The 11,352-nt window shown below is 37.7% G+C and overlaps 1 protein-coding gene across 1 annotated transcript; it reads right to left on the reverse strand.

Annotated features, from left to right (window-relative positions):
* Nucleotides 1-752: 752 nt before the first annotated feature.
* On the reverse strand, nt 753-11,037 carry LOC116260469 (probable methyltransferase PMT5). The gene is made up of 10 exons (XM_050079592.1): nt 10,659-11,037; nt 9,361-10,053; nt 9,098-9,233; nt 8,369-8,609; nt 7,560-7,785; nt 7,048-7,209; nt 3,755-4,057; nt 2,648-2,783; nt 1,693-1,889; nt 753-1,301 (listed from the first exon to the last, which is right to left on the reverse strand). The coding sequence occupies exons 2-9, from the start codon at nt 9,870-9,872 to the stop codon at nt 1,740-1,742; spliced, it is 1,866 nt and encodes a 621-aa protein (XP_049935549.1). The 5' UTR covers nt 9,873-10,053; nt 10,659-11,037; the 3' UTR covers nt 753-1,301; nt 1,693-1,739.
* Between the last annotated feature and the right edge of the window lie 315 nt (nt 11,038-11,352).

Consider the following 11,352-nt stretch of genomic DNA (forward strand, 5'->3'; position numbering starts at 1 on the left):
TGTTTCAGGTACAATCGGATGCAAAATTTTTGTATTCTAAATGGTTTTTCGCTTTCCACAAATAATGCAACTGCCCCTGTCCTTTTTTTTTTTTAAGAAGGGACAAGACAATAGCATAGGTAATTAATCTATGGAGAAGAACTAATTTGGCAACTACATGGATATCCTAAATGCAAGTTGTTAATAATCTGTGTCATAAATTTGAAAAATACAAAATATCGGAAATGGATTTATCGATGGCAATAAGTTAGGAACTCTTTTTTTTTTTCCCTTTTGGAGGGTTTTGGGGGTTGGGTGGTGGAGGAGGTGGGGTGGTGGTGGTTGGTGTTGTGGGGGAAATAACCCTCTATTTTGAGCAGCAAGACACCTTATCCGCACCATCATAACTAATTCTGAAAATGCTTTCTTTTCCCAGATAGATAGGTCGAGAATGAGTCTCCCGATAGGTGGATATAGACTTTTGGAGGATTTTGGCTCTGGAGCCAGGCGCTTTTTTCAGTTCATAATCCATCTTCTATAGCTTTACCAACTAGGAGTTCTTTCACCCCTGATTATGAGAAAGACTACTGAGCTTCGACATTTCCCCAGCTTATACGATTCCATGCTTTCTTGATAACAAGGCATCCCTGTGTGTTTGCTGCTATGAAAAAAATCTTGCTTAGAAGTGAACGAACTGCGCATCAATATCTATACCTCCATTGGAGACGTTTTAAACCAGCAAAACAATTTTAGTCACCAATCATAGAATAATAGAATAAGAACAAGAACAAGAACAAATTGCATTCAAGTAGTGGTATAAGAGCACAAAGAACATAAACTATCCTTCTTGAGCTACAATTGTTCAACATATGGAGGTGCATAACATTCTCTGTGTATGATGTCTTTTATGATACTTTATTCCACAATCATTCCAAAAACCCGCCCTCTTTCCAAAATGAACAAGAACGAAGTCAATAAAGAATTGACAATGGCCAAAATACAAATGAAAAAAACTTAAAAATGAATTTACAAGGCTGCTTCAACCAATAAAGCCTCAATAAAAAATGAATCTATCAAATCACAGATACGAAAATAAACCCCATTCTGCACTGTAATCTCATCTAGCACACGTTGAGTGTCAACTTGGCTTTACAACCAGAGGATACAAACGGAAGCTGCCAAAATAGCACCAAGAAGATGATGCATGCTCATCAACAGCCACCATGTATTCTCAGTCTCTCTCTCTCTCTCTCTCTCTCTCCAGCAGCGGATACAAAAATATGCCACTCACATAGACAGCCTTTGCTTTCCTCATGTATGTTCTGACCAATGAGCATTCAGAAACAGAATCAGCATCTCAATAGAGAAAATAACTACACAAAATTTTACATTTGGATTTCCACTTGATGTCTGAACAACAAAAACTCTAAACAGGATAACCAAACCTTGTTTGTCAGAAGTTCCCTGATCAGAGAGCAATAAACCTTTTAAAAAAAAACCACAAGTCTGCTCGTTTTATAGATGATCTACTATGCAAGAAACATATATATCCAAGGCTAGATACACTAACTATTCCATTTTTAGAAAGATCATTTTCATGCTGACGGCAAAACATAATCCTTTTACAATAGCAGGTCAGAGTCACCACCTTCATTCTTTTTATAAGGCTTCAGACATCATGCTTAATCATGAAGAATGAGGATGTGGATTTACCATAAAGGTAGAACTTCACTGAATTCATGTCATGACACGTAAATTGATCATTTCTTCAAGAATGGCTTTTGACAAACAAGTAACCGCTTTTCATTGCTGCTTTGAAGCTCAATAACTCGTGCATCCCAACGAATTTGAGTTGCAATGATGCGAGCCTTCTCGATCAGTTCAATCTGATCACGAAAAACAACCCACCCCTGCCACCAAGAATTGGAACCTTCAAATTGCAGATTAATGAAAGAATGAAAAGAAAGGCAAGAGGAATCAAAATCTGGGAGAAATTGGCATAAATTTGAAAATTTTAAAGCTCAAAGTCTTGGATCTAACATCATATTGCAACTTTCATCCATTTCAGTACCAAAGAGAGCTGGTAAATTAACCAAGCATTGTAGATTGGGTTAATTTGGTGCATGTAATTAAGCCAAGCATGAAAAGGTACGTCTCTGGCTCATCATGGCCTATCTAGACTCATTCAGACAAACTGAACCTTTGTGAATCATTGAATGATTAGGTAAAATTACAAACAATAATTTAAGGGTTATGTCGTCCAACAATTTATGCTTGCATAACCTTGGTAATGTTTGGCCCAGACGAGAGAGAAAAGCAGCCACATGACAAACCTACGTCAATCCGTTCATCACGTTTACCAGCCCTAGTTCGAATCTGGTGATGACTGACCATGATCTCTAAAATTCATTCATTCCAACTTACTTTGTCCCAGGTTCTGAATGACCTTGCATCCTGATACGACCAAAATAAACTTTCCATAATATGACAAAATTCGAATTCAAGGTAGACTAGCTAAGTAGTAGAAGAACAGTTCAATACTTGATTGGAAACAATTATCATATTTATAAGCTGGAAAAATTGCAGACAGGTTGAGCTAATCAAGGCAAAACCCAAGTTCTGTTGACCATGAGTTATTCTCTTAGTTCACATTTCACAATTATCTCACCTCAGGTCGTAGCATTCGATCCATCTCAAGTAACAAAGTAGATTGATCACATCCTTCAGAATGTACGTGATGGGAAAGGAGATCAGTTGCATGAATCATGTCATACGTTCTGGGATAAGTAGGAAATGGTTCACACCTGCAAAGCACATAAATGATTCAACTCTTGGAAGTTACATTGTTTAATTGTCCACATTGCTAGCCCTGAATAGATGCTATTGTATGTCATATAGTTCAGGCTACAGGCAGAGACAGCAACTTTTCTATGGGAAGCCAGTTCATCAGCAGATCCAAAAAATCTTGCATCAAAATTTCTCTATAAAAGCAGTCAGGCAGGAGCATCCCCCGTTTCCAACAATTTTTTAATAGGAAGGGAAAGGAACAAGGACTTAAACAAAGCCAAATCTCTTCCAGTTGCTAAAGTATGCCTGATATGAATGCTGCCAGTACAGCATAAGTTTCATTTATGCGTCTATGATTTATATGCATTTCTAGAGCCAAGGACAGGCAGGCAAAAAATAAAAACATATACCACATTAAGCTCTTTTCTACAATAATTTTGTAAGTTTTGTTTCTTGAAACTGATCTTAGACAGAGCCCTACGACTCCTACCAGACGATACAAAGAGATCCACCCTGGATATAAACAACTCTTGACTCTTCAACCTGAATGTCAAGAGCATAGACAAGAAGAAGCCCCAATAGAAAGAACATGTTGAGAAGAGGGTAAGTTCCCTCTTCTGAAAAGTTTCAAGCTTATTGTATTTTCCTTATTCAGTTTCATCCTAAGATAATAAAAGGGCCTCCCATGTTTTAGTATTCAACCCATTTTTCCTTTGACAGTTCAGAGATTACCCCTATTTAATGAATATAAATAACAAACATGAGATTTGAACATATGAAATGTTGATCTTTTAACTAATCATAACTAATCATCTTTGGCATTTGCCCCGATCAAAGGGCTTGAGCAACTATGTATTTGCAGTTCTACCTTGCACAAGATCTTGTAGAATATCTAGATTGCTAAATTTAGTCAAACATAACTACAGATTCTGTAAGGTGTTTAAAGTTTGTTAAAGACACTGAGAGATTCGTGAAATTTGTCGCTTACCAATCATGTAAAATGCCAGCAAAACCTCGATCAATTATCAGAGGAAGTGTATTATGTGTTCTGACTGGCACCACATTCATAACCCAGACAGATTTTCCTTCTTCCAGAAGGGCATGGTTAAATCCTCCATAGCGAGCATTCATATCCATTACATTACGTATCATGTTGAATGGAGGCAAAGGGTCCTCATCACCAGGCCTTTTTGGATGGTCTGAAAAAATCAAAGGAGTGAGCAGCGACCAATAGTCTGTAACAGCTGACTTCCATGTCTTTGAATCTTCATCAAATTCAGTTTGTTGTATACCTGCAGAAGTGCATGAAAAAATAATTAGTGTTGCACAAATCAGAGTATGAGAAGCCCCAGCAAGATGGTCCTATCTGTATGACATGGACAAATCATAGGTCCTTTTCCCAAGAACTGATGCATCCTATGTTGTTAAATGCATCAGGCAGATCCTAGGCATTGAGTAGCGCCTAAAGCCAGGCACACGTAGGCAGGCTAGGTGCTTTAAGTGGTACAAAAATAATAGATAAAAGCATAGAACCAATAAATTGCAACACTAAATCTTACATTCAACAAGCAAATTGAACCATTCCTCCATAAAAAGCAAACAACCAGAAATTTAAAGTAAATAAACACAATCATACTCAACATGACTCAAAAAATATCACAGAGCCATACATTAATTGTGTATCATACAACATAAGTGCACGTTGTGTTATAGACATGGTCACATATAATATAAATATATACTCACGCAGTCATATAAGTGTGGTACATTTACACACACACACACACACATAAGAAGAATAATTAAGAATTAAGAGCATGGAAGAAAAAGGTAGGAAGAAAAGAAGGAAGAACAATAAGAAACATGACAGAGACAATGGTGTGATTATAAGAAGATGATGAAGAAGAAGAAGAAGAAGCAAAACACAATGTTATTAAGATTGGTTTGTGAGTTGAACTAGAAAGCCTAATCATTCACTGAATAAGCAAATCAAATAGTAACCATAAATAGAATGCTTTGTCAATCAGATTGATTAATAATTTTTTTTAATTTAAAAAAATAAATGAAAAAATAAAAAATATGTAAATACGTAAAGCATAAACACTCGAAAAACCATTTCTTTTCTCAAAAAAATTATCTTGGAAAAGAAAATAATCTAAAAGGGTAAAGTGTAAACCTAAGTCACCGGACTCTTTTATTTTACTGCCGCACCCGAGTTGCATCGAGTCGGGTGCGCACCGGACATGGGTGCAGCTCCGACTCACACTCGAGCCCAGTTAAAATGTCATATTACTAAATTACTTATGTAATATATGTTGTTCTGATATTTTCCTATGCAATACAATTATTTAAGTATGTTATATACATTAATAACTAAATTGTAATAATAATATTAATATATACATGTTTATTTTGTTATATATATAATAAATTAAATAATAATAATAATAATAAAATACCCTCGCCGCACCACCGCACCTAAATTTTTGGGGATGTACCGCTCCGGCACCGGCACCCACACCCCGCACTCTGGTGACATATAAACCCCTTCCTAAAAGACCCTCTCTACACCTCTGTCAACCCCCTCCTCACTCCTCTAATCTTGTCCCAAGCTACCCTATTGGGTCAACTCTCAATAATGAGAGCACAAGCACTCTCCTAAGCATGTCCTGATTTGGAGTATACCCTAAAGAACGAAAGTCCCCAACAGAGAAGAAACAACGGTAAAAAGGGGTGGCAATAGGATGGCTTTCTTAAGGTCGCTGACAGCAGTGTCCATCCTCCCAGCTGTCATTGCCAATGGCCATGCTTTTGTTTCCCTTCTACAACCCATCGGAGTCCATGCAACCCATCCCTCTGGGGCCCTGGTCCCCCCTCCACACCATGGGCTCAAAGCATACTTTTTGAAACCAATAACTGGAATCCTCTGCTTGCCACCCTCCCCTCTGCTTGCCACCCTCCACACGGACTTTTTTTCTTCAGGTTGGCAGCCATCAAAGTGGAAGAATGAGGAGCATATGTATCGGAATCAGATGTAAACATCAATGATGGGATTCTAGGTAACTTTGTTTGAGGTGTAGAACATGCTAGTGGTGCAATTGGGGAAGCTTCCTTCAAGAACTCACTAGTGGTGCTCCATGTTGTATTTCCATGTATAAGCACACATGCCCATCCAGTAGGAGTCGCCAGCAGGCTGTTGAATGGATGGTAGCTAGAAGCCTTGCATGGGGAGTTTAGGAACCGTGCTGCCAGACATGGCTGTGTTGCTGATTTACAAAATCAGCACACTCGAGCCAAAATCAGCTGATACTGAATAACCTTTGAATCCGCCCCTATTCAAATCAAAAGGAGACCTACTCAATTCATATCAACTGATTCAAGCCAATTCAAATAGATTTCAACAACATTGGGGTTGGGGGGTATTGAGGAACTAAAATATTAAAGAAAACTAGTAACATGACATGGCAGGAGAAGAAGGACAAAGGAAGTAAGAAGAAGGAGATGATGACATGGGTAGAAGAATAAGGAAGAAAAACAAGAGAAAAACAGATGATGGAAAGCAGAGAAGAAGAAGAATTCAAAAGTAGGCTTTTAATGAGGAGAACCTAGGCATCCGGTGGCCTAAGCATGCATGGGCATCATAAATAGATATACTGACTAGGCCCATGTAAATTATTTGATGAGCATCGCCTGGCATACCTAGGCTGCCTAGATGCACCTTTAACAAGAGAGGCACGTGGAGAAAAACAAATATAGGCAGCCTTATGGCTACAGCACGAATCAAAGTATGAGAATACCAACAACCTGATCCTATCTGCATCACATGGACACATCATAGATCTTTTGCCCAAGTGTTGGTGCATCTGGATACAAAAAAATACAGACTATCCTATAAATAATGAGCACAGTGAAAATTTCATTGCAGAGCCAACACCAATCCTACCAAACCATATTTTTGTAAGACCAGTTAATTTTTAGGAATTATTCAAATTAGTAACTACAACTTGTTTTAATCTACTCACCATCAAGCAAAACTGTTCTTCATTGAATCTAGTGACTGATAATTTTAATCAACAATTACAAAGTGTTAGTTCCACACCGACCCCATGAAATTAACATTCTAAGAAGCTTCTTTGAGACCCTTCCCATGTCTCTGCTCATCTTTATTGAGGATAGGTTTCATTCAAAGTTTCACAACTATACAAAAATATGTATAATATGCACCAGCTATCAAATTTATACATAACAAGACCATAAAATAAATAGTTGAAACAATACTTTCCATGAATTGCAATTGCTTTTGTACTTGACTGAACGTGAGACCTGTTCTGTATGGGAATCCAACGCTCACTATGAGTTCCACTGATGCATGATGCAAGTGGTTGATAATATGAATCCATATCACTTTCTTCTTTACAAAGAGGAGGTACATCTCCTTGCTTTCTACACAAGACACCAATAGATGCATTCAGAAGGCAAACAAGATTACTGAAGAGAAACAAATGAAGTACAATAAGGTATCAAAATAGGATAATTGATTATGTTTGAAAATGAAAGTAGGAATGGACAATTGAGCGATGTGAGTTAACCAAAAAGACAAAATAGTTTGCAAGCACTACTGACACAATAAGTGAAAGCATCCATGGTAAATGAAAACAAAATGAATCACAATTACACATCAAACTTGAACCTTGGATAATTGAGTTGAAAAAGAGATACAGTTTGTAAGCATTTCTATGTAACATGTTATAATCAACAACCATAGCCTCTATTCATATCTAGAAAATCCTTACCGAAATGCATAGCAGTGAGCATCTGTCGTCTTCTGCCAAACAAATGTCTCGTCTTGCTGAGACAATAAACTCCAACATATTTTATCTACAAACTCTTCAATATAGGTTACCATATTTTGATTTTTCACACGACTTGTTGATCCTTGTGACTTTGTTAATGGCAAAGTCAAAACGAAGTAGCCCCCTGGCTTCAGAACTCTGTCTGCCTCAATTAAATACATACCATCTGTTTGTATGGAACTGTTAGAAAAAAATAACAATAAAAGCTAAACAACAAGAATGCACCAACAAGAAGGCCAAAAACAAACATAACTTAAACAACAGTACTTTCTAATCAAGTTTCAATATCTACGTGCCAATTCAATTGCCCAGTTATTTTAGTAACTTGTTTTTTATTTGTAGAGTTTCCTTTTCCTTTTCTATGATTTTTTCCCAACCCTTAAATAAGTATCTAGATGTGAAATTCTTAATAAAAAGTAAAATTTTACTTATATATTATTATCCATAATTGAAAGAAAACAAGAAGGTCTTTTCTTTCACTAACCACACAGAAAATGCAAATCGTAAGCTCTGACTTGACATGAATATGGCCCCACATGACAAGACCAATGCAGTAAGTACAAATAGAATTAAAAGACCTAAAAGAATATGCCAGTAATGGACATTTTCCCAATGGTTGTCTTTCTCATAGATGACTTCAATTTGCACACACAGTAGGCAGTACCATTTTCCAAAATGCATGCACACATAAAAAATAAAGCAATTACACACCACAAACTTCACAATAATAAGTTCCTCTAGTCAGATACCTTTCTCATGCCAATTGATTCCACATTGGGCACAGTGCACCAAATCAAATGACAAGGATGGATATGGAAGTTGCCTTGAAATAAAGTTTCCAATTATTGCTGGCAGACCTCTCTCAAGAGCCAACTGCACTTGGCTGCCAAAGACCTCATAAACAGCAACACAAACTGTTGTAAGCTTGACAGAGAAAAGATGAGCTCCAAAGCTGCCAAATCCACATCCAATGTCTAATAGTGTGTGAATCTGTAATTAAGAAATCAGGAAATACTATCTTAGATAAAGGGCATGCCGAACATCTCCCGGATGACAAATTATGAGCAAAAATAAGTTTGACCAACATAAAGAAGAAAAGACTAGAAGCTCCAACGAGACAGGGATGCTAAAAGGTCAATTGGCAAGGATGCAGACACACACGTATTTTTCATATTGTACTATCAAGTATACCAAGAAAAGAAAATAGTCTCAGGAATTCCAAACGCAGGGGGATTTTAACCACAACTTACTGCTCCTGTATTATAGTTAATAGTTGTGCTTTATTTCATACACAAGGGGGCATACATACACACATTTAGTTAATCGCTCCCGACTTCAGCCGTAAGGATAACACCTCCATCCTAATATAACAAAATAAACAAGGTTTGGGATAGAGAATAAAACGGGAACATGAAATAGAAGTGTGACGAGGAATAAGAGTTCATCAGAATCCAGCATCACCAATTAGCTGTACTTACACCAGCCATATGAAATTCACTGTCACTAGTTAGCCCAATCATCTCCGCAATTTGCCGAGAGTAGTCCTTAACTCCATCAGAGATTGTTCCGTCATCTGAGTGGAAGGCTATCTGATTCTCTTCTAATAGCATTAACCTAAAACAGTTCCAGATCATATTAGGGAAAAATGAAATAAAGCATGTGCGCAGGGAAAGTATATATATATATATATATATGGAAGAAATGAAAATCCTACTGACTACACCAGGTTAGAAAGCCCAACCTTTTCGTCATACTTCCGGAAGAAAGAAACTGATCTTTTGTTATCTTTACATTGCCGCTCCATATAACATCTCGACCAGCAGGCCATCTGAGGGGAATCTTATAATCCTTGGGTGGACGAATCAAACAATGAGGACCCACTCCAGAAACCTCACAATGCCTATCAAATTCTTCTCCATCGTGGAAGCCTGCTAATTGATTTGCTGTAACGTTGTAGCAGGGCACATAGTTTTCTAGTTCCTTACTGCAGAGCTCAAACTCTTGACCATGAGTTCCCTGGGAGAGAGACCGTATTTCTGTTAATTCAGCCACCGCCTGCTCCCTAAGCCTTCTATAGTTTCCATAAACGTCAAACGAGGGAGAGCCAGGAGTAGAAGGAATCAACGAACTCAATCGTGAAGAACCCAGTAGAGCAGTAAACGCAAGGATGGCAATGATGCACAGAAGCAACCAATTTGAGGGCGGGTATCTCCCCAAACTCTTAAACGACAAGTGACCCAAGGAGCCTTTCATGTCCACATCAAAGGAAAACTCCCAATGGAGGTGACCAAGCTGAACCTAGAAATTGGACAAGAATAGATACTTAATATGGCTTCTGTGGGATGGAAGCTAATGAACCAAGATCTTGGAAATTCTTAATATCTTTCAGCATCCGTGAAGCATTAAGTTCCCTCTCAAAGATGACCCCATGGACCTTCAAAACAAAGAACACCACAGTTGAGGTTCTTCTGTTTTCCTTTTAAGTCTAAAATATCGCTGAACTGAGAGAATAACAATAAACAAACAACAACCAACTATTCTAATTGGGAAATTATTTTACTCTTATCTTTCTTTCCTTTTTTGAGACGGAACTCATCCATATCGCTTTTAATTTCCCTCATTTTCTATGAACCAATTAGATGCATTGTGAAAGAATTTTAAAATCCTCGCTTTCTCTCTCCATTTCGATTAGGTTTCCCTCAAAACTGTTCTGATAGTTACCCAAATGTCTCAAAATGTGGAATGAAGACAAGATTTGGCTCTTCGAAGAGGGTTCCAAAAATTGCCACCATAAGAAAAACCAAAATGTGAACTGTGAAGAAAAATCGGACACGTCCATATCGACACGGGATTTCTCCCGCAAAATCGACGGCAAATTTTGTTTAAAAACGTCGCAAATTCCACATCTCAGTGAATAATTGTTTAAAAATTGAGGAAGAAAATAAACCGAAAACTCAGAGATCCAAATGTTCCATGCTCATCAACATGTGCGACAGCGAAGGGATCCAAAAATCAAAACTCCGTGGAGAGAGATCTTACATTGTCAGGATCATGCTCGATCAGAATGAACGGGATCAGATTAATGGCGGTTGCGTGGAGAACCCATGAACCATTGTCATCAGCAACAGGAAGGAAGAGAGAGAGAGAGAGAGAGAGAGAGAGAGAGAGAGAGAGATGTGAATAGGGTGGCAGGCAGACTAATTGTTCAATGGAAGTAGGAAGGTGATACAAGAGAGAAAGAGAGAGATGGGGAAGCAGCAGATGCAAAGAAAGTGGGTCTTTAATGGAGTAGAAAAGTGAGAGAGGAGAGAGAGTTGAAAAAAGGGATAATTATGAGAATTCAAATAGAAAGATTGTTTACGAGAAAAGGAATCTCTCTAAATATATTGAAACGAAAGCTAATGGAAGTGGTTCCGCACATCTGCAAGGAAGAATGGGTCCCCCCTCACAGCCTCCTTTCTTGTTCAAAACTCTATCCCTGACTTCACCGAACTTAGGGTAGAGATGATGGTATTAAAAGAACAAAAAAGTAAGGGAAAAGAGAAGATAAAAAACCAGTCCTTATATATATATAGGTTTGGAAGATGGTTTTGTGACACATAAAGGAAAAAAGAAAAAGAAAAGAGAGAGAACGAAGTAAAGATGTAGGTGTGAGAGTAAGAAAACACGAGAGAAAATCAATCACATTATAAGACATGTTAAAGTCGTTTCTTATATATAACGAGAAAGAGAA

The sequence above is a fragment of the Nymphaea colorata genome, chromosome 9, assembly GCF_008831285.2.
Source record: "Nymphaea colorata isolate Beijing-Zhang1983 chromosome 9, ASM883128v2, whole genome shotgun sequence".
Taxonomy (NCBI): domain Eukaryota; kingdom Viridiplantae; phylum Streptophyta; class Magnoliopsida; order Nymphaeales; family Nymphaeaceae; genus Nymphaea; species Nymphaea colorata.

Excerpts from the sequence above, each read along its gene's own strand:
- LOC116260469 (XM_050079592.1), bottom strand. The coding sequence starts at position 9,872 with ATGAAAGGCTCCTTGGGTCACTTGTCGTTTAAGAGTTTGGGGAGATAC. Across the intron at positions 9,234-9,360 it reads TCCGGAAGTATGACGAAAAG|GTTAATGCTATTAGAAGAGA; the intron begins GTTGGGCTTTCT and ends GAACTGTTTTAG. Across the intron at positions 2,784-3,754 it reads GCTGGCATTTTACATGATTG|GTGTGAACCATTTCCTACTT; the intron begins GTAAGCGACAAA and ends TGTGCTTTGCAG.